Source organism: Hyaena hyaena, unplaced genomic scaffold (assembly GCF_003009895.1).
Source record: "Hyaena hyaena isolate Hyena2069 unplaced genomic scaffold, ASM300989v1 scaffold_435, whole genome shotgun sequence".
Taxonomy (NCBI): domain Eukaryota; kingdom Metazoa; phylum Chordata; class Mammalia; order Carnivora; family Hyaenidae; genus Hyaena; species Hyaena hyaena.
In genome coordinates, this window is record NW_024081065.1 from 1,368,571 (window position 1) to 1,393,476 (window position 24,906).

The 24,906-nt window shown below is 35.2% G+C and overlaps 1 protein-coding gene across 1 annotated transcript in view; it reads left to right on the forward strand.

The window, feature by feature from the left end:
- The window catches only part of ERBB4 (erb-b2 receptor tyrosine kinase 4), a 722,586-nt gene that overhangs the window by 557,900 nt on the left and 139,780 nt on the right, over positions 1 to 24,906 (forward strand). The window contains exon 23 of the mRNA XM_039252967.1: positions 7,027 to 7,212. Coding sequence (XP_039108898.1) covers positions 7,027 to 7,212 — 186 coding nt within the window. The remainder of the gene's footprint in view (positions 1 to 7,026; positions 7,213 to 24,906) is intronic.

Consider the following 24,906-nt stretch of genomic DNA (forward strand, 5'->3'; position numbering starts at 1 on the left):
GAAATAGTCTTAGCTTCTTTATTACAAAATTTGTTATAATTTTCAGCATGTCAAATTTAATTCAACAAATATTTATTGAATACATGCGATGTTAAAGCTCTCTATGTGGCACTACGAAAATGCCTAGAATGTTTTATTGGTAATAACAAAAATAGATCAGAGGTAAAGAAAAAATCAGATTCTTTTAAAAATAGTGATGAGAGTCTGAACTTAAGTAGGTGTCAGAATGAAAATACATAGAACCCTGTATATTTGAACTCCAATGGAATAAACAATTAATAAAACTTTACAAAATGTTCACTATGAGTAGAATGAAAAACAATGGGAAAAGAATGTCAAATAGGAATCCAAGATTTGAAAACTAAATTAGAAAATGTTTCTGAAATACAAAAAATTAAAAGTTATCAGATAAGCTCTTATGAAGAAATTTACCTGTGCCTTAAATTTGAGTTCTATGTCAAGATGACCAGAAAACATTTGAAAAAGGGGTGATTCCTGGGATGAGGTAGGGTGGGAGGGGAGAAATATAAAAATTACAATGTTCTGTTCATTTGTTAAGAAAATTACATTGCTTCCTTACTATGAATCAAATGCTCTATAAGAATTCGGTAATGGACTAATGAATATGATCAAATAATATTTCTGCTTTCAGAATAATCATCAGTGATGGAAGATTTAACAAATAGTTAATAAAAATTAGATAGGAGATACATGTTTATAAAAAGCTATTTGTTCCTGATCAGAGGTGACAGATGAAATTATAGGAATGGAAAAGAAAGCTTAGAATATGGGCACAGTATAATTTTTTAATAAATTTTAATTTTTTAATTAAAATTTATTTTATTTTATTATTTTTTTCTTAAATAGTTTATTGTCAAGTTGGTTTCCATATAACACCCAGTGCTCATCCCAACAAGTGCCCTCCCCCATGCCCATCACCCCCCTTCCCCTCTCCCCCACCCCCATCAGTCCTCAGTTTGTTCTCAGCATTCAAGAGTCTCTCATGGTTTGCCTCTCTCCCTCTCCCCAACTATTTTTCCCCTTTTTTTCCTGCATCATCCTCCATTGACTTCCTCCTAATCCACCTATATGTGCAAACATATGGGGTTAAATGTTTATTTTTGAGAGAGAGAGAAAAAAATGAATGAGCAAGGGAAGGGCAGAGAAACAGGGAGACAGAGGATCTGAATCAGGATCTGTGCTGATAGCAGAAGATCCTAATGTGGGGCTCTAACTCACAAACTGTGAGATCATGACCTGAGCTAGAATCGGACACTTAGCCAACTGAGCCACTCAGGCACCACATTATGTTTGGGATATTTTAGACAGGTATTTTGCACAGATATTTTGGATATGATTATAATGAATTTTGTTTTCTATCTTGTAAATAGCAATGGTATTTAGAGTTTCAAACTAAAACAAATCATGAAAAACTACAAGATTTTATACTGACTCCATATATTTTTGATAACTCTGTCAAATTCCTTAAAGTTATAAAATTATAGATGCAAGAGATTACAGATGAAAACAAAGAATATTAGGGACAAAATCAAAGTAACATTTCCACATTTAATATACAGAAAGAAAAAGCAGGTACTAATAATTGTAATAAGAGCACTCAGACTGAAGATTTAAGATAGAATAAAATATTAACATCAGCCACAGAGAGATTTTCAAAAAGTAGCATGGTCAGTGAGATAAAACAGTGCAGAAACTCAGGAAAATGTAAAAATGGAAGGATAAACCAGGTGACTGGTAGAAAGTTTACTATTTCTTTTTTCAAAAATGATTTGAATACTAAGAATATAGTAAGTTTTAGAAAAACTAGAACCCCAGGGAATGAAGGACTATATAATGACGAAATAGCCAAAGTGAAAATAGCAAATATTCCCAAAGTAAATAAATGGCAAATATAAGGAACTTTTGCTTTTAGGATAGAGTACATTTAAGTATACAGTGAAGGTGCCAATATGGAGTGAAGATGAAGTTGCACTAGAGATAAACAATGACAAAATCATTCATAGGAACAAAACAGAATGGTGTCAGGAACACAATATGCAGAGTAAATACTACTGTGAATGGTAAAATATTGTTTTTGTTATTTATGTTGTTTTTTTGCCTACCCAGAGATACACATCATAATAAATGTAGTGGACTCAGTAAGAAATTTTAAAATACAGCAAAGGACTATTTTTGGAAGATCAAATGAGGAGACTGAGGACAAATCTCCATGGACCCATACCTTTCTCTAACAACATCTGAAAGTTTGAAAATTCAGATGGTGGGAGTTACTTCTGGCCAACGAGTAGCAAAATGGGAATATGAAGGGGAAAAATTATATGATGACAGTACATGCTTTATTATAATAGTCAACACTGGAGTTCAGGCTGAGAGGAGCAAATGAAGCATAACAGAAAGCAGGGATGATAAAAGCAGGCATCATAAAAAAATTATGATTAAATCCAGTCTTCTTCTCACTACTGCAAAACTTTTCATTACCTGGCCCCTACTTGCATTTCCAATTTTATCTCATTGCTATTACAGCTCTTGCTCAATTCCAGACCCTTGAGTCTTGTCAGAGCTTCTCAAATTTGCCAAGTTCTTAGGCTCTTTTCTTGAATTTGTCTATCTGGCTGGATCTCACAATTCAGATCTCAGGACACATTTCTTGACTACCCTTATTTAAAGTAGCTCTGAAACCACCATCATACTATGACAATGTTCTATTTATTTTGTCCATACCCTTTAAATGACTTATAATTACTTATGCAACTGTTTTATATTTGTTTTTCCTCTGTATTGGTTTTCTCTCCTGGTAGAATGAAAGCTTCATGAGAATAGAGATGGTGTTGTAGACCCAACTTCAGTAACAGTGGCAAGCACATTGTAGGTCCTCAATAAATACTTTTAAGTGAGTAAATGTATAACAAAGGGATAGGAAAATATAATAAGGATGAAGGGAAATTCATTGTAACTAAGGGTAAGGGAAGGTAGGAAACACAACCAGAAAGTGGAAAGCTACCTAGTATAGAATTATTCATGAAGTTCTTCATCCTGTAGCACTGTTAAGTAATGTCTAAATCTAAGATCCAGCTACTAAATGGGTGAATTGTGGAGTATGGAAATGGAAATTTTTGACATCAAAAGTTAGAAGAATCCTAACTTTTATTAGGACACAATAATATATAAAAATGATAGCAGAGATTAAAAGAGTGCTGAGATGACTGAACAATATGGACAAGCTTAGATTTAATGGCATATTAATTCACTCTGTCTAATTGCTGCTCACCTACTCAAGTAAATCAGTATTTATTCTAGATGTTGAGGAAACAGATGAGGATTTCATTTATTTTATTATCTAGATACCATCTACAGCAAAACATGTTTGTAAAACATTATTATGGACCAATAATTTTATTTCATTTGTCATCACTGCTGTCATCATTATTTTCTTTCTTTTCTTCATCACCATCACCCTCACTATCTTTAGGAGAGGCGTTTGTGCCAAGCACTCACAAATCTGCTGACTGTTGAGTAAAACACAGTTTTATGTCTACATTGTCTTTTTTTTTTTTACCCTCTATCCTCCTTTTTTATCTTCCTTATCCCTGATACAGTGAGATTTTACCCATTTTCAGCTGGAGGGTATTGAAGTAATGGTCCATAGACATAATGAAACAGTGAAAGCTTGGCTGAAGTTAACATTAAAAAAAAGAATATCACATACGTTTTCACTGGCCATATGTTTTTTTTTCTTTTTCTTTTTGTGAAACCACTGATCAACATGAGTGAGAAAACAAATTTAAGTGGCAAGGTATAAACATCTGAAGACTGGGCAAAATGATGCCTTAATATGACAAATGGTATTGCTTGCTTTTATTATTGTACAGAAATGTCTTCCCTTCAGACACAAATAGAGATACAAATAGCATAGGCAATAGAAAAATATCACACATGCTTCAGAGGTTTTTGTTTATGCCCTGGTCGTCCCTTGATAGTTAAAAAAAAGTCCTTATTCAAACCAGACTTCATTATAAAGAAAAATGCTCTTGATTTAGAGTTTTTGCTGTAGCACCTGTTACATTCTTCCCCTCTGTCCAATGAGAAAACTCTAATTCACCTACAAGAAAAATTTTTATAAAGAAATAGGGAAAACAAAGACAGAAACTAATTTGATTTCTGAAAAAAAATAGATAATGCACCTGTCAACTTGTATTTATTCCAGTGGCCTTCAGTGACATTTTCTAGTGACAGCAGCGAAGATTCCAAAATTGCTTCCATAGGCCCCACACAGAGATAGGTAACAGGGGACATTATTAACTTCAACACAGAGCAATTTATTGAAACCCAACACTCCATTATTAAAATATTGGAATTTTTTCCCTCTCTATCCCTCTCATCACTCTAAATGAATCCACGTTCCCTTTTCTTTATCTCTTTCCCTATCCCCCAAAAAAGCCATCTGCTATTTCCTTTATGAAAAAAATAAAACCTACAATTAGTGTCTTGTTCATCTTTTATTTCTCAAAAAAAGAGAACTATTATGCAAATACTCTGCAATTTGGTTTCAAATACTCTTTGTAGTGTGATGAGCAATTTTCCTTAATACAACCCCAGCTTTTTTGCCAGGACTTACTAATAGATTTTGTTAAAAGAGAACTTTCATGTGACTTTTTTACACTCTTCTGATGTAAACTTTTTGCATGCATATTTAGAATGAAATTATCATTACTCCTTGAGTTGTAATAGAAAAAAAAAACATTGTTTATATATTTCATCTGAAAAAGAAGCCTAAAATAACCTAAAAATCATTCTTTTACCTTAAATTTCATCATTTTCTTCCTCAAGAAATGGTCTGTACCAAATAATAGTCTCAGTAAATCTGATAAATATGTTTTCTTTGGCTTTTTCTGAAAGCAAATGGTAAGTGATGGCAGTTTTCCTGTTAGTGCAAATTTGTTGTTTGATTTTAGTTGATCCTCAGGAACTAAAGTATAATTTGACCCAGTTCTTCAGGTACATCTGATGTCAGGTGTTTAGAGCTGTTTTCTTGTTAACACAATAAGCATCTACAGTATGAGGTGCTGATGGAACTGAATCAGAAATCCTGATTCTTAACCCTGATCCTGCCGGTTTTCATATGACCTGGGGCAGTAAGCTCACCACGTTGGTTTTCTCCTTTTACAGCTGAGAATCACTGCCTCCTTTGACTGCTTCTAGGCTTATAAGGAGGATCAAACCACCGTTGCAAGTTACTCCTTTTGCAGTGGATTTCAGATACGTTTCTTGGCAGTGTTCCAGAGGTCCTCAACTTTCCTATTCCTTATAGTAGCTTTACCTGGGGAGCTTGCTACAAATACAGCTTTGTGATCAATTTCTAGACCAGATTATCTAGGAGTGGGGCCAGGATAACTACTTGTAATGACACACCTCATGCTCATGAAAGACTGAGAGCCACTAGAAGAGAAATAGAGAAAATGCAGTCAATATAAAGCTAATGTAATTAGATAATATCTAATTTTGTGTTTGATTAAATTTATTTAATTTGATTACATGTTTTCCTTATTTGTTGGTTTATATGTGTATTTCTATATGTGTGCATATCAGAATTCAGTGAAGGAATCCTGTGGTTACTTTCAATATTAATGTTAATAATTAATTAATGAATAACAATACTGGATTAAATAACAGGTAATATTACTTGCTAACATTCCTATCTGTGTTCTCCTTATAACCACATTGATTTACTTTATTTCAAATGTTTACTAAAATATGCAGCAAGTACAACCAAAATGTTTCTACTTTTTGGACCCAGATGAGGCCATACTAATGACTCAAATTTCTGGCCTTGCTCGTGGTGCAGAAACTCCAGTCCATAAAGAAATTTCCCCAAATAGTTTGGGCAGTTGCTGAGTGTCTCATAGTACCTATAAACTACTCAGTGCTCTTTGGGCTGCTAGTCCTCAAGGTGTTGCTATGGTGGTGGGCTCATCAAAGAAGCATTAAAACTGGTATCCTCCCCGTTCTTTGCCTCTGGTTGCCTAGGGCTATTGGGGAGGAAGAATGGCAGCATCTTCTTGGAAGCTATCTGGAAAACAATAATTTCAGCTGCTTACAGAGACTCAGAATAGTCTTTTGAGTAGGGCTGATAGCATTTTATCAGCTTATTTTTTCTGTTTGGCATGTAAGGTCCTATTTGTTTTAAATTGTAGTAAATATACTTAAAATAACTTTATTGGAGTCTAAGATGCACTAAATAACTATCATATGTCCAATTTTATCTTCATTAAACAAAAATAACATGATTATGATAAGAAATTAGAGCTGTTTTCTCATTTCATGAAATGATAAAGTTGAAGTAGACAATTTTTCATGGTCTCACTCAGCTATCATATTTTATGATTCTGTGACTAATACATAACTTGAAATTTTGGAAATGAAATAAAATTGAGTAAAGGCAAATTTATGGAGTAAATTCTAAGGTTTGTTTTTCTACATAAATCCACAATGGGCATATTGCTTATCATTGTTTTAAGTTTTGATATTTATAATTTATAAATTACACATGTGTATTCTATCTGACTCCAGACTAATAATGGATGACTTACCTTTGGTTCACCTTATACTTTGTACAAATAATTACATTTGTATGGATTATTGTACTCCAGAACCAAAAATCAAAAGTTAAAAATCTGCAGTGTAAGTCAAGATTCAATATAAACTTACTTAGCAGTGGGTAAAATCAAATATTATCCATATTACAAAAGACAAAATACTAATATTAATTTTATATGCATTTATTTCTATAACATTGTCCATCTTAATAAGTGTATAGTCTTTGTTTTTCACTTAATTTTACTTGAATTAAATCACTTTAAGAATATAATAGCTGTAGTAGTGTCTTTTCATTTTTAATGGTTTCCATTGAATGAGAATACATTTCCAAAATTATTATTGGCACCATTAATATAGTGAGTACTATAAAGGAATTTGATTTGAAATTAGTTTTTGTTTTTGTTTTAATAGGAAGCTTTGATAATGGCAAGTATGGACCATCCGCACTTAGTCCGGTTATTGGGTGTGTGTCTGAGCCCAACCATTCAGCTGGTTACACAGCTTATGCCCCATGGCTGCCTGTTGGATTATGTCCATGAACACAAGGATAACATTGGATCCCAGCTGCTGCTTAACTGGTGTGTCCAGATAGCTAAGGTAAGTGCCCATCACTTCCCATGGAAATGCCTCTCCTCTCTTATCTCCTAATCTAGAATAGTAGATACTGAAAATACGTCAAGTCTGTCAGTATATTTAAGTAAAATAAATTACTTTTGCTATATTGAAAGATATAAGGAAGTATTTGCTTCAAATCACAAATCAAACACATTATATAGTTATATATTTTGGGAATTTTTACTGCTGTTTGTGTTATATTGACCAGATGCAAAACTGATCAGAAGGAAAAAAAAATGTTCTACCAAATTTTTTGGCTTTTTGTTTGTTTTAATATAGTTGAATTAAGAAACAAAATCCAAGAAAGAAAAGACAATGTAAGAATTATCCCATTTTAGATGATTTTATTTAGATAGTATGTACATTTAATCTCAGTATTACAAATTACCAAATTCTAAATATTCTCCTAGACATTTTGATAATTCTGAATTAGTCTTTAACGGTTGGGGTTTCTCAGTCTAGCACAAGGTCTCAGGCATGTAACATGCATTAAGAAGAGGCACGGATCTCAGACCTGAGGTGATGGGGAAGTGGCACTGTGGTGACCTAGAGAACACCACTGCCCTCTAACAGGACTGTGGTTTTTCCCACAAGTGTTGTGGTCTTCCAAGTTGTCTGAGGGGTCAAAATTCTGGATTTTTTAAATGTGACTTATCCAAATTTAAATCTTGGCTCAAACTGCTGAAGTGTTCTGGAAGCCAAATGAAGCATTTATGCCTTGCAATCCACCATTGTGAAATTTCTGGTGTCCGTGTCCATGTTTTACATTCAAATATGTCTTGAAAATTCTCTCCTGGATAAATAGATGTGAAATGGGTTTTAATTCTCTATTTGAACCTTTGTTTACATCACAAATTGACCTAATGTTCAGTTAAATCTATAGATATGTTCATCTTTGCATTTGTATTATGTAAATGCCACAATGTTAATTTAGTAATTCTAGTGTATTTCTTTTTACAGCCTATGAATGAATAAAAATTTATTTCCCAGAATAGAAATTTGAGGTAATTCTTAAAATGTAAACCCAAAAATTATCTAAGGGAAAAGCCCAGTTTGTTTTCTATACCATAAATTCCATTATAGTTTCACAATGGATCATGTATTATATTTTTGTTACTATTAACTATCAAACTCACAACTTAAATAATTTTTTATAATAATGAAGTTTGAAACACAACTCTTCAAAAATTGATTTACTTACCTAAGAACTTCAGTAAATTATGAGGTGAGCTAAGCATGCTATAGAAATTCTCAAATCATTCTAGCACTATAAATGAAAACAAAACTAAATTTCAAATTTCTTTGCTGTTCTCTATGTTTTCTGCAGTGTTCTTCATAATTTAGGTTTTGTCCTTAGGGATTCATGACATTAATATATCATTTATGCAAGGCTGTACACTCTAATAATAGTAGCTACTTTGAGTTCCCTGAATAATTGCACTGTTTAAAGCCATTTTACCTGTGTAAATGCCATCCTTTCTGCTTAGAAATCTTTCCTCATAGCTTCTTGATCACATACCATGATCCTTTTCATCCATCGTTGCTGATTGGGTTCCTCCCCTTATGGAACCTTCCCTACTCAACCTTTTTCTCCAAACAGAAGCAAATTCTTTTGTGTCTCCATTGGTTTCGGTCATTGGTATCTTGAACACATTTTTATTATTTAAGTGGTATACTATGTAGTTTACATAATTGTCTAACTGTATGACAAGTTTATTTAGTCATTAACATTTTAATAAACATTTGTAGACACCTTCCATGTACTGGATGCTATGCTGCCTGAATTGTCTAGGTACAAAAAACATGGACATGGGTTGGTTGTCTTTGTATACCCTAATGACCAGAATAGTTAACAGATAAAACAATTAATAAAGGGATTATACTCAATATTTTGGTTCACATTTTAAAGAAAAATAATTACAGGGGACACTTAAGGAAGGCACCCTTGATTCCTGAGGGAGGAGAAGATTTGGCTATTGGATTAAAATTTAGGCAGAAGAAAGATTCTACAAGAACCATATAGATATGATGACCTTGTAACTTATCATCCAACTGGAACATTTTTGGGAGTGAAAGAAGGCTCTATCACTAGTTACACAAAGACAACAGGGACACAAATTCCTTAATCAGAACAAGGTATGTGGCAACCTTGTGTAGCATGAACAGTTTGGATTTAATTATAAATACAGTAGATATTGAAGTATTTTACATTCTAACGGGACATTGCCAGTTTATGTATGGAGCTGAGATCAAGGCAATCCAAGAATTAAAATGAGGATACCAGTCAGAAGTCTGGGGTTAATGAAAATAAGGAGAAGTAAATAGGATTAAGATATATTTTTGAGGGGCACCTGGGTGGCTCAGTTGGTTTAGTGTCCGACTTAGGCTCAGTTCATGATCTCGCGGTTCGTGGGTTTGAGCACCGCATCGTGTTCTCTGCTGACAGCTCAGAACCTGGAGCCTGTTTTGGATTCTGTGTCTCCCTTTCTCTCTGCCCCTCTGCTGCTCATGCTTTGTCTCTCTCTGTCTCAAAAATAAATAAACTATAAAAAAGATATATTTTTGAAATAAATTTAGGCATCTGAATGCTGATAAGTTGTGGGAAATATGGTGGTGCTATTTCCTGAGCTGGTGAAGTCTGAGGAATTGAACACAGTTGTAGAAAAAAATTCAAGAGTTCAGTTCCAGACATGGCAAATTGCAAAGGTTTATAGAACATGAAAGTGGAGCTTTAGATTAGGTTGTTGAATTTGGTTGAAACTCTCAATATAGACTGAAGAGTTATAGGTATTTAAATATATAGGAAAATTTGCAGTTACCTAGCTACTCAGTCTGATTCATATTTCTTCCCAGCACCAAAAATTGGTATAGTAGCCATTCAATAAACATTAATAAATATTTTTAATGCATGAAGAACATGAAAAAGTCTACCCATAAGGAGGGAACCCTTCCTTCATCTTTTTTTTTTTCTATTTTGGGGCAGACTTGTGTAGTGGAAATAGGTTTAGGATCAGAAGGAGCTACATTAGTATGTTGGTCCCCACTTTTTGGTTTTGTGAGTTTGAGTGAATTATTCAACCTTTTCGAATTTTTGTCTTAATGTATGAACAGAGTTCATAATCACTACCTTCTTATTTCCAAAATGAGTATAATGGTATCTACTTCTGGTAGGCCAAAACTCCCTACCCTGAAATATGTTATATCCCGTCCACAGCACCTATGAATATGTTACTTTGCATGTTAAAAGGGAATTGTGAATGTTATTAAATTAAGGAATTTGAGATGAAGAGATTACCCTGGATCATCCAAGTGGGCCTAATGTACTCTAAGAATTCTTGTAAGTAGGAGGCAGAAGGATCAGAGTAAGTGAAGATATAAAAATGGGAGCAAAGCTAGAGTGATGTGCATTGAAGATACAGAAGGACCACAGGCTGGAAAATAGAATCTACCTCTAGAAAGGAAGTAGATTCTCCTTACAATACTCAGGACTGCCGCACCTTGATTTTATTCCAGTTTACAAGCCAATTCGGGACTTCTGACGTCCACAACTGTAAGAAAATAAATCTGTAATGTTTTAAGCCATTAAATCTATGGTAATTAGATACAGCAATAAAAAAACTAATATACTTCCTCATAGTGGTTTGCAAATATTAAATAAAACAGTCCAATGTAGCTTCCTTGGCTCAGCTCCTGGAACATGGAGCTGTTTAAAAACAGTCTCTTTTTTATTAAGTATAAGATGAAAGCCTCAACACAGAGAATTGTTTTAAAAATGTCTATAAAATGTAAGTAATATGGTCTGAGTAAACACAAGTATTTTTAAAATAGTTATTCCAGTAACTTAGAGGCTTTGTCTTCTTTGCTTTCAATTCTTACCAAGAAAGGCTCATGAAGGTATGATAGCATCATAATTGCTTCAATACTCATTTTGTTTGGCTGCATCCTTTTTTTTTTTCAATGATAAACTTGGGGATACTGTAAAATAACTGATGTATATTAGTGTTATAACATACCTGTGGGAAATACAACAATATGTAGGAAAATAATAATTATAGCTACCATCAACCAGCTCTTACTCTGTGCAAACCACTACTCTGTATATTTTTTTCATTAATTAGTCTCATCACAGACCTATGCAGTAAGTACCATTATGATTTTCATTTCACAGATAAAATCACAGAGACTGTAAGTTACTTGATTAAATTCGTATGGCTAATACATAAATAGTGGAACCACTAATCTGTGTTTTTATATATAAGGTAGACAGTATTTTTAACAAGTTTTACCCATATTGCCAGTTTCCTTTCCATATTTCCTTCAGTACATCATTCTACAAAACTCTATGTCATAGAAAATACAAATTTAAACACCAAAATTGTTTGGCAGCCATATTAACTCTGTAAATGCTGTATTTGGAACTTGGTTTAATTTGATAAGCAGAGCAGGATATATTACTATTTAATGTTCATATAATACTATATGCCTTCCTGGTACTTTATGAATCCAGGATAGAAATAATGATGAGAATTCCTTCCTTCACACTTGTTGCTAACAAGTTGGGCAAGCCCTTTTTAAGACAACTTAGCAGATTCTAAAAAGTGTATGTGAATTCAGAGTAACAGAACTTCATGGTGAGTAACACCAATGATGACTGAGTCTATGTGGATAAAGCATGTCTTATACACTTGGCATCTGGTTGGTGATTTAGGTGCATTGTGTTATTTAATCTTTACTGAAACTCTAGCAGGCACGGCTTATTATTCTTCTAATTTATAGACCAGAAAAATAGGGGAATTAAGTCCTAATGGAGAAAACAATAGATTGAAATACCTGTGTTCTAAGCAGGGAACTCTGCTACCTGATCAAGATCTTTAAGCCATTTAGCACCCTCCTCTCCAAAAACATACACATCACTGCAGATTAAAGTCCCTTGCTGTCCTCAACAGCACTTCTGAATATGGAGCATGACATCTGTAGTGGTGTCTCATCATATATCCCATGAAACAAAAGGTTCTATCATGAATAATACTTTTCATTTTCTTCATGAGAATTGTTTTATTGCCTTCTCATCAGCATCTATGTTACATTTTCTGGGAAAGCCTTAGATACTCATTCAACTTTGGGGAATTTTTTGAGCCAATATTTTATTTATAAAATATTTTGATAAAGTAAGCTCAAAACTTCTGAGAACAATTATGTAATGTAGATACTGATCACATGTGCCACTACAAATTAGAGGGTTTTTTTTTTAATGTCTTAAGAATTTATTCATTTATTTTGAGAGAAGCACACATGAGGAGGGGGTGCAGAGAGATGGAGTGAGAGAGAGAGAAAATCCCAAACAGGCTCAGCGCCTTCAGCTCAAGGCCTGATGTGGGGCTCAAACCCATGAACTGTGAGGTGACGACCTGAGCCAGAAGTCAAGAGTTGGAGGCTTAACTGACTGACCCACCAGGAGCCCCAAAATTAGAAATTTAAAATGTGTAATTCAGCACTAGTTTGTGTTGAGCATACAGACTCTAGAACCAGTGTGACTGGGCTCTATTTCCAGAGCCATCACTTGTCAGCTGTGTCCCCTTAGATAAGCTAATCTCTTGAGCCTCCTGAAAAGGGGGGATAATAAAAGTACTTATTTCATGGAGTAATTATGAAAACAAGGTAATATTCTCTGCTTAAAGTGCTGCTGAGCATACAATAAGAATGTATACTCTGTGTTCTTTTGAATATATTTGATATGAAGGCAATAGGGAAAGGCACTTAGATTCATAGTTAAAACGCTCTAATGATGTTATTTTTAAAATACTCAAATTTTGAATGTCAGCTATAAAAGACGTAGCATTTGTTCTTAGGTGATGCTGGGGATAGGAAGAGAGAATCCTATGATTAATATTTAATATTTCTGATTTTTGGAAAAAAGCCATGGTGTTAATGGCATAGCTAAATCTCATTTAATAACAATTCCCAGTTTAAATGAGAATAGAAGTTATTTTTCCTAGTCAGATAGCCACATTTTGAAAGAGACATAGATAGCTTATATATTTATCTTAATATTTTACATTTACATTTTATATCTTACTTAATTTACCATTTTTACCAGTATTATGTAACTTTGAATGCATTATATATTCTAATAAATTATCAATAGATCTTTAGAAAAATAGTGTAGCATGAATCTGAGACAAAGGTAAAATTATATTCAGAATATATACCTTCAGTGACTTTCCCAGGGTCATGCTGCAAACTAGTCCAAGGATGAAGAATAATGGCCAAGTCATTGATTATCTCATGAAGATACATCATTCAGTTTTTCCCCACTAAAGAAGGAGCCTGATAAGTGAATACTTGCAAGGTCTATGTCTATTATTTAGATCTATGTTTTCATTAGACATTTGAGATTTAAATCACAAAGGAGAATATCTGTGGTCTTTAGGAAAGATTCATTTATTTATTCATTTAAAAAATTTTGTTATAATGTATAGTTACCATCTCAAGATCCAGGGTTTCAAGAAAGAGCAATAGCCATAAGCCCCTCTATCATGATTTTTATATTCTATTGGGAAAGATAGATAGAAAAACCAAGTAGACAAAAAACATCACCTCATATGGTGAGAGATGAGAGACAGTGCCATCCATTGGTATTTTAGGGAAGAATTTAGAAGGAAGTATTATTGTGTTCCTAATTTAGTTCCACCACTTATCATCTGTATGGCTTAGCCAAATTCCTTACTGTGTCTAAATCTATTTCCTCATCTATAAAATGGGCAACAGCCTCCATTTGTCCAGCTGTTGTGATGGTTAAATATGATCATAGATTGGCTTCGCACATTTGCTACCAAAGCTTTAGTGCTTAACATGTTATTATAGTATTTATTAAAACTATAATTATTTAATATTTATTAGCATCAAAATTAATTTAGACATGACTTTTACAGAAAGATAGCATAGTGTAACAGAAAGAATATGAACTATAGACAAATAAAATCTGGGTTTACATTCTGAATCTAGGGGCGCCTGGGTGGCTCAGTCAGTTAAACGTCCGACTTCAGCTCAGGTCATGACCTCACGGTTGGTGGGTTTGAGCCCGGCATCAGGCTTTGTGCTGACAGCTATCTCAGAGCCTGGAGCCTGCTTCGGATTCTGTATCTCCCTCTCTCTCTGACCCTCCACTGCTCATGCTGCCTCTTTCTCTCAGAAATAAATAAAACGTTAAAATTTTTTTTGAAAAAAAAAAAAAATTCTGAATCTAATTGTGAGAACTTGGAGACCCATTTTTCCATTTTGCTAAACGAGAATACTTGTGTCTGCATAAAATGAAGCAAACCTATGTTTTCAAATTTAAATTAATAAATAGGAGCAACTTGATGTTAATCTGAAAAAATAGAAGTTTCTACAGAACAGGAAAATATATATATATATATATTTCTTTATTCATTTGTACTCATTTATTATATTCTTTTATCATTTGTACTCATTTATTATTGTATTCATGAATATTAAAAATTTTCTTTGAGACCGTACTAAGACTATACTGACTAAGGAAAACAGATTTTGGAATTAGAAATATTTAGCTTCAAATGACAACTACCAGTGGGGCGCCTGGGTGGCTTAGTCGGTTAAGCGTCCGACTTTCGCTTAGGTCATGATCTCACGGCTCGTGGGTTCGAGCCCCGCGTCGGGCTCTGTGCTGACTGCCAGCTCAGAGCCTGGAGCCTGTTTCAGTCTGTCACTCCCTCTCTCTCTGACTCTCCCCTGCTCGCGCTGTCTCTCTCTCTCTCCTAGAAATAAATAAAAATATTAAAAAAAAAAACTTCAAATGACAACTACCAGTCTATAGCTGTAAAATTTTTGCCAAGTTTTTTAAACTCTCTGAACTTCCTTATCTAAACACCAGGATAATATTTAGCTCATAGAGTGTTTAAAACAATTAAATAAAACAGTAAAATGTGTCACTGTATTAATATATTGCCTAACATATAGTATCCCTCAATAAATATTGACATTGTTTTTTTTTTCCTTTAAATTACATGTATCATTGCTCTCAAGACCATCCATTTCAGAAGATTGCTGTACCTTTGTACAATTAAAGAGTTCACTTGAAATATTTTTCCAGGACAATATACAAATCAGCCCCAGAGAAGTTCTTCCATCATTTCCTCATGTTAAATGAAACTGAATTTGATCTGAGATAACAGATTAGAGAAACATTACATTATTTATTTTCTAAGTTAAAGTTATTCCAAGTTGGTGCTCACCTATCAAAGTTGGTTAGGAACTCCATTTTAATCATGTATTGGGAGGCCCCCACAAGGATTCTTGTGGGGATATTGAAGCATCTGACAAGAGATATATGATTATTGGCAGACAGGGGCAGTCTGCACATTTCTGACCTTTATAATTGGTACATAAATGTATTCCTTGTTCAGCTCCATGGGACCTGAGTTCTCCAATCTCTCTGTTAGGTATGCCTAGTCATCATGACCTCCAAATCATTTTCTTTCTCTCTGTTTTATTTTTTAAAGTTTATTTTGAGACGGAGAGCATGCACATGTGCACCAGTGGGGGAGGGTCAGAGAGAGAGGAAGAGAGAACCCCAAGCAGGCTTTGCACTGTCAAGGTAGAGCCTGTCATGGGGCTCAATCTAGCGACCTGTGAAATCATGACCTGAACCAAAATCAAGAGATGGACGCTTAACCAACAGAGCCACCCAGGTGTCCCTTTCTCTCTCTTTTATTTGGCATATAATTGAATTGTTTATTTCTCATGAATTTAGGTCTGCTGAGTGGGTATGGGGTCTTGGCTGGGCTCATTCACCTATTGGGGGGTGGTAGGCTGTCAGCTGATCTAGACAGGGCTGATGGGGGTAACTGGAAAGATTGAACTCTGCTTCACAAAACTCTCTTCCTCCCTCAGGCTAGCTGGCTATGTCTGTACAAATCTCTCCCTCATTCAGTTCAATCTCCCAGATCTTCTGCATCCAACCACTGATCATCTCATGTGAGACCTAGCATCTCTGTGGGTTCAGAGTAAGAGTAGGAGTATAGCCTCCCCCACCCCACTCCAAACCCCTTCTGAAACTGTCACTCGTGATTCCTTCCTTCCTTGTTGTTCTTGGAGAACCTAACCATTTTTCTCTAGGTTGTTGAGTTCAACCTTAACCACATGCCACCCCATCTCTGCCGCAACATAGAAATAAATTAATTTCTCAAACAACAAAACCTAAGACAGACTTATCTCCTGGGTGCTGATATCTTGGAATTGCGATTTTAGGTCGTATAGTACAAAAACCCCTTTAAGATGAAGAGCCCCAGGGTGCCTGGGTGGCTCAGTTGGTTAAAGATCCAGCTTCGGCTCAGTTCATGATCTTAGGCTTCGTAGGTTTGAGCTCCATGTTGGGCTCTGAGCAGACAGCTTGGAGCTCACTTTAAATTTTCTCTCTCTGCCCCTCCCCTGCTCACACTCTGTCTCCCTCTCTCTCAAACACAGATAATAAAACCTGAAAAGAAAAAAAAAAGATGAAGAGCCCCAATTAGAAATATAGGTTTTCCTATTTATTCTGTAGAAGCATACACAAAACACAAACTAGTATCTTAATTTGCTGTGTACACAAAAGGAAAAGAAAGCAATAGAAAACTGCATTGGAAAGGATTCAGTCCAGAAGAGTTACTGTGTGGAGGTGGTGAATCTTAAATATGTATGTGTGTACATATATATATATATCAGAATATATATATATATCAGAATTTGTTGAAATTTTGTCATAGCAATGAGCCCTGGAAGATTATGTAGTTCAGTGATTTATAAAAAAAAATTTTAAGGAATGCAATTGTTTTCAGTGAAATCTTACTTGAAAATCTAAACAAATAAAACCAAGGTGTAACTACAGCAGCAGATGGTATTGAGAGGGCTCCTTGGGACTCTGAGTCTCCTGTAGTCTTCACAGAGATGAGCTTTAAAACCATCTGATGAGAGAGGCAAGACGGTGGAGAGGTTAGGGAGGTCTGTACGTTTCGCTCGCACCCATCTCTCAAACAGAGAAGGCTTGAAGCAGTAGGACACTGAGCCGCAGGAGTTTGGAAAGAGAAAGAGACAGAGTATACGGCGAAGGCAACCTCATAAGGCTGCCTCAAGAAACAAGCCAAGTACACATGGTGGAGAGTCCCAAATACCACTATGAGTAGGGAAATAAAATAAAGTCTCAACAAGAGAGACCAAGAAACACCATTAAAATCGTCTGATGAGTTTGTGTTGAGGATGGGGAAACTGAAGTCTACACAGGTGACAGAGTTTGTTTGAGGCCCTAATTTCTCATAGTAATAAAGCCAGGATATGAATCCATATATCACCCTGGCACCCGAGATCCCCCAGCCTACATCACATGACAGGCAGCAACCTTTCCTTGGCTCTGTATGATTTGTATACTCTGTTTACAATTTCAGTGAAAATAACTACTACATTATTAGACAGTTAGTCTAAAAATCATATATCTCTTGTGATAATTTTAAGTGATGTAATGGACTTTTGCCCCCTATAGAATATTAAATGAGAGGCAGCTAGATTTTTACCTCTATGTACTTTTATGCTTTTTTTATTTTAACCTTCCAATTTTTTAAATCTCTCTTTTCTACCGATAGTTTTCCCTCTCCATCTTTATATCAGAACGTCTAATAACATTGCAACCTCCCAAATTGGTGATAAAGTACCTGGCTGAATTTGAATCGTGTTTATCCCCTCCCTGAAACAACCTCATGCTTTTTATTTATGTGCCAAATTCGCATTGCCTTAAAGGAGAGTGATATAAAAGGGGTAGTAAGGGATAAGAGAAAATCTCGAATGTACGAGATGAAAATGAAGTTTATTGATGCAGTTTCTAGAACACAGGTCCCAGAATTGCAGTGAGACCTTAATTGTTTCCTGGGGTTTGCATGAAATATGAAGGCCTCTCACTTAGAGAAGGAATCATGTAAGTTGTTCCTTGTCGAACCTATAAGATAGCAAGTTTCCCTTTTGCTCTGCTTTGCCTGTGGTTTTGTTTGGCATGCTGAGGAACTCTAATTCAGCTTGGAAGTTATTCCTTTCTATAAATAGCAGAGGTTTTCATTCAGCTACCATACACATCCAGAGAGTAAAGAACTTAATTTCTTTACTGGAAATGTATGTGTTAGCTAGTACTTTTAATGTACTTTTTTTTTTTTTTGACAGAGAAGTGAAAGCTATCCAACCCAAATGGATTAAATTGTACTTCATGTGTGTAAAATGTTTGCAATTACATCTATTAGTCATGACTCTGTGAAGCTTGGTATTGTAGTAGCTTTTAGGAGCACAGCGATTTTCTCAAATGGAGAATCAAGGTAGCAGGACTGGTGTATCTATTTTATGGCTCCCCTATTGCTTTTGTTTCTAAAACTGTAGCCTTAGACTGGTGTTATAACATTGCTCTAAGGAAGTTGTGATATATATTCATGATCTTTTAGATGTATGCATTCAAGGCCATTTTTACCCCCAGATTTAAGGATGCTTGCGGTAATTTAGAGAGACAGGACTTGCTTTTTGCTGCACATGAGAGAGACAAAGGATGGGATCAAATGGTTTGGCTGGAAACAGAAGAAAAAAGAAACATTGAGACTGAGGGGAAAACAAAAGTTTACTTCCTTTATACCTGCCCAGTCCCTTCTTCAGATGGCATTAAAACAAACAAACAAATGAACAAACACCACTTTTTATTGTGAAATAATTGTAGATTCATAGAAAGTTAAAAAAAATTAAAGAGGATTTTCATGTCTCCTTCACCCAATTTCCCCACTAATAGCATCTTGTATAACTATAGTACAATATTGCAACTAGGAATTTGACATCGGTGCAATACACAGAGCTTATTTAGATTTTCCCAGTTTTACATGAACCTTGTGAGCATGTATGTAGATCTAACCAAGTTTATCACATGTGTTGATTCATAATACCACCACCACAATCAAGACATAGGACTATTAGATGACCTCGTGCCATCCCTTTATAACCACACAAACCCCCTAGTTTTTTTATTTTACTTTTACTCAAGTCTTGCTGTGATCTATATTTGTAATAATGATTTATTTTTTCAAATATTTTTTGAAATTAGTATGTTTCATACATTACAATGGACATATAATACTCTGAATGCCAAGTCTGAGTCTAGCATTAGTATTACTTGTAGCATTACTTCAAAGGATATCCTTTATAGATTGACACATATAAATTCTAGAACAGTGGTTATAAAGAACTGGGTGCTGTGTAGTTATTAACCTAGGAGGGACGCAACAGTCAAAGTGTAGTGATAGATCCTCTTGCAATTACTTAGTGGGAACATCTATACTCCTACTTCTGTACCTTCTAATTACCATAGGAAAGTGGTTTAGCAGGTCACTGGCTACAGAAAAAAGATGGCCCAATCAAACCCAGAGGGCATGAAGCCAGAAGAGTAGAAAATTAGGTTAATAATGAAGACAGACTAAATGAGAGAAAGCAGTTAAGGCTTTACCCTGATTTTCTACCTTCCGAAAAAGTTCAAAATTTAGAATAATTCTATCTAGTATTATATGCAGTGAAATAAATATACACACCTTGTATGATATTATTTGTGTGTATATAAAACATAAATATACACATGTACATGTATTGCATGGATCTGATATGTTTAATGACTTGAATATGAATATATTATTGAGAGGAATTTATATTTTAAATATAGATTAATTCCATGTCAAGATTTCACCATATCCAATTTAATATGTATATATGGAAAGGAGCATAGGGTAGGGAGATCCCTTATTGTCATCATTGTAAATAATAGGCTAAGCACTATTTGTTCAAAATTTCACTTTCTATCATCTAAATGTGATTGATTAAATAGAGCTTGTTGGCAGATGTTTGTCCTTTTTCATTGGGCTAAGGTGAGAGAGGAACAGAATACATGTGCAGTTGGGGAAAGGAAGGGTGAGCTAAGTGGTTATGAGCACATGAAAAAGAATGGCTGCGGGTCAAAGATTTTATCCTTCATTAAGAATCCTTTTCCTAAGCTCAGTATCTACCCATCACAAAGTGAACAAAGGATGAGCTTAATGACAGTCATATATCAGCTAGCCACATTTTAAGCTTCAGGATCCTGCTATCCCCAATGCTGCATGCCTTGACAAGGCTAATTGTATAATTACAATACTACATCACCCACTCCTGGTGCACTTTCACTGGCAGGGACCAGAACTAGGGACTCTGATGATTATCGCCCCAAGCAAGTACATTAGCATGAATACAGTTTACTAATTGGGGCTGCTCTATTAAAAAACTATAGTATATAAGGCTTAAGCCAACGATTTCGTTATGGAGTCTCTTGTAGAATAAATGTAAGACTGAATTGAGCTTTAAAATTAGAATTATTTTATTTTTTAAAACAAAATGATTTGCCTACAATTTCATCCTCTTTCTAGCATGTATTAAACTGCCAAAGTTATAATGCTAAAATGAAATAGAGTTAAATTTTTTTTTAATGTTTTATTTATTTCTGAGGGAGAGAGAGACAGTGTGAGCAGGGGAGGGTCAGAGAGAGAGGGAGATACAGAATCTGAAGCAGGCTCCAGGCTCTGAGCTGTCAGCACAGACCCGATGTGGGGCTCGAACCCACAAACCGTGAGATCATGACCTGAGCTGAAGTTGGATGCTTAACCGACTGAGGCACCCAGGCACCCCTAAAATGAAATAGAGTTTAGAAAGCTTTTACCAAGGATGCATTAAGTGCTAAATAAAATAATATCCTTAAACTAATTCATGTATAAGGTTAAATAATTCCATAAAAATATAACTAACATGGGTCAGAGTAGCATTTTTGATATCAGGATTGTTCTTAACCTGGGTGCTGGTTTATGTTTTGCTTTAAAAATTTCAGATGGCTAGGGGCACCTGGGTGCCTCAGTCAGTTAAGCGGCTGACTCTTGATTTCAGCTCAAGCCCCACCTTGGGCTCTGGGCTACAGTTCATGCGGACTGCTCTGGATACCTCTGTCTCCCTCTCTGTGCCCCCCTCCATCTCTCTCAAGAAAAAAAGTAAACATTTTTTTCCTTATATGGCTATTTCTTTAAGATTAAGTGCACCAAGTCAGAACATCAGTGACTCAGTTTACTCCAGACTGGATGAAGGTATGGAAATCTCGAAAGCAAGAGTGTAGGAGCAAGAGCTTCTTCATAGTGGGGTTGAGAAATTGTCATGCATCGCCCCCAGTCCCTGCTATGCAACCAACCTTGACTGGAGGTGACGGGATCTTCTATGGAACAGTTGCCTTGCTGTAGTTTGGTTTTATATAGATTGGCAGTTCACAGCAGTAACAAAGATAGAATAACAATCAATAATGTTAGCTAGTATTATTATGTCTCTTATTATTGCCCATATTGTTCCCATTTTACACGAAAACAGTGAGACTTAGAGAAGTTATGTAACGTTCAAAGTCATGTAGCTAATGGGCAAAGAAGGTGTGATTCTGGCATAGTCTGCTCTCAGCCTGACCTAAGCATTTCCATGTACTGTCTCTCTCAGGGCCACCGTATGGTATAACTCTAGGGACAGGGCAAAGCGGTCAACTCAAACTGATGCCTAACTAGTTTTCAGTCTTAATTGGATAACTGAAGGAAACATTTCTTATTTCCTATCCTAAACAATAAAATTTAAAACATAAAAATTGACCTGTGTTAGGTAACTTATACCTTAGTTTTAGGGCGAACGTGGGAGAGTACTCCCACGTATGTCAATAAAATGACTTGATTACTTCTAGAATCACCATTTTTGACAGTTACTCCTGTTCTTATCCTCCAATAAAATTTTTCTATTAAAACATAATTAGGTGGGCTGATAGTTTATTCCATTACTACTTTATCTGAGAACATGCCAGTATGATCCTTGTGAGTCTACGGACTATAATTATATCAAAATGTCTCTATGGAGTGGGATTTTTAAGTGTAGTTTCTTTCAGTAATTTCCCCATGCTTATTGTCCACTTACAAGTGCCCATTGCCTTTTTCACAGGTGCCCTGCGGTATCTGGCCACAAATTCCTCACATTTTCATCAATCACTGAGGTAGTAGAGAAAAAAGATTTAACTTGCTTTCCCCAAAAGATAGGCTTGGAAAAACATTATTGAAAACTTCTTTTAAATCTGATTCAAGATATTACAACAGTGCCTGCTAGAGTCTGTCAACATTTCCATTATAAACTTATATTTTCCAGGTTTATTACTTAGTTGTAAAATTTTCCTGTGGACTGTGATACAGAATACAGAATTTTAGCCCAAACCAATTTTTATTATCATCGCTCAAATATCGAGATTTTTCAAGTTATGATCATTTTAAAAAGTGTCACAAAAATCAAATACTTTGGGGGACACCCACACATTTTAAATTCTTTATAAAATGCAACATTAAAAACAATTTGTTCCTCATAAGAAACAAAGAAACAAATGACTAGAATCACAAGGCCTGAAGGGGAAATTTTGTGAGCCCACATGGATTTATTTCCTTATGATATGGGGGCTTATTTGATATTTAAATTGAGATTTTTAATATTACTACAATAAGCTTTCAAGAAATTGGCACCATATGGGTCTGAAAGAAATTGGATTGTAGGCAAGGGAGAATCACAATAAGGACTGAAAACGCAACCCACAGAAAGAGTATTCTCAAAGCTACTGATATTGGTTCCATTAGAGATAGTGTTATGTTTTTGTTTTGTTTTGTTTTGTTTTCCCTACTGGTGAGTCTAAGAAAGGTTGATAAACAATTTATAGACTGTTAAAACATTGTGATGGACTACCAGAATCAGGAATTTTAGCAGCAAAGCAACCCCAGCCCAACTTAATTAAATTTCTTGTCAACAGAAATTGCTACATTGGAAGTTCTAAATTTTTCTAGCTTTCAAATACATATAACACTAGCAGGAAAAAAAATATGGATTCCTTACACTGTCAGCTTGCTTTTCTACCTCTCTGAACAAGAGGTATTTAACAGGAAAGTACTACCTGGGTGTACTTCCCTGTTGGGACTGAATGAATTAAAAACTTCTATTTTGGGTGAGATAAGGCAGTTAAATTAAGTGTACTTTATATCTTCAAAGAATTGTGATTTCAGGATTTAAAAGGAATCACTCCTGAGGGAGTTCAGTTCATTAATAATTCTAAAGCACTTGAAAACACGTTCTTGGTATGTAAAGGGGGAACCTGTATTTAAGTATAGTGGAGAAACCTAGACAGAAGTTATACTACCTTGGCCACTCTTAGTCAAAGCTATCAAATAATGCTCCCAATTCCCTAAAGTAGATGGAATAAAATTTAAAATACAAATTTTCAGGACAACCTCTGACTTGTTTTCTATTTTCACTGATTATATGAATGTAGTGATATCATTCTGTTAAGTTTATCTGTATCTTAGCAAACATAGTCTAGAGGATAGGGGAGATGGATGTGAAATCATTAGACTTCTTATGCTGGTCGTAACAAAGTGACTTTACATGTACATCACTGGCAGACATAAAAGCTGAATTCAGATTCTTTATAAATTCAAATTATGAAAGCAAATTCAAGGTGTTTTTCTAAATACATACAGATGTCAGAGGGAAGTTGCCATTGAAATATGGACATTTAAGATCTTAGCAAAAGATCCTACCTAACCAGGAGCCCAAACTACTAACTAAATAAAGGGTATCAGGGACAACCTTTAGGAGGCTATTTAAATGTCTGCATGAGAAATAAATGAGGATTTAAACAAAGGCAATATCTGTGGGCATTAACAGCAGGAGAACAAAGGGCTTCTACATTTACGTGATGAAAATGAATGATTATATTTAGTAAAATGATTTTTGAATTACTATACCTAAAATAAATGGCAAATACACTAGTTTACCTTTAATTTTCAGAGTTTAGCAAACTCTCAAAATAGACTTAAAATTTACTATGTACCCTCACATAATAATGCCTCTCTTTTCCCCTGTCTCTGTCTCTGAGTCTCTTTAACTCTGACTCTGTCTCTTTCTCTGTGTCTCTGTCTTTGTCTCTGTCTCTCTCCGTTAGAAGCCTCCATTGCACAGCTTATTCACCTGATAACCTTCCTACCTTGAGTCACATGTCATTTTGAGTATTTAATAGTATAGCCACCCAAATTAGCACAAAACATCTAGCTCTCATTTGTCCCCAAAGGCATAGAAATATGATAGAGCCATAAAAAGAACTTCAATAAGTCCTATGAATCAGAGTTGCATGGGGATGGAGTCAGACTAACAGGGAAAGGAGAGAGGAGGGGAAAGATTGGGATCAAGTCAGGTTCCAAGGAGTGCCTTCTCCCTTCTCTTCCATTTTACAGGCAGCAGCCCAGAGCAAAGAGGTATTTTTCCTTGACTGTTTTAGAGGAAGAGTGTCTAGGGGAAGCCACAAAGCATTGCTTTATTTTGATGCCCCAGCAGTCAGGTACTGGGGGAACTATTCTAGCAACCTGCAGGCCATGTGCTATGTTTGTCTTTCTGCCTAAGGCACTCACCAATTATATGTGCTATAAATATATGCTGATCTCCCTTCCTGAGGTGAGAGTAAAGGACTTGGAGAATACTTTCTCCAAGTTATTAAAGAGAATGAAGTGGAATGAAAGCAATACTCTAAGAAGAAATCCAGAA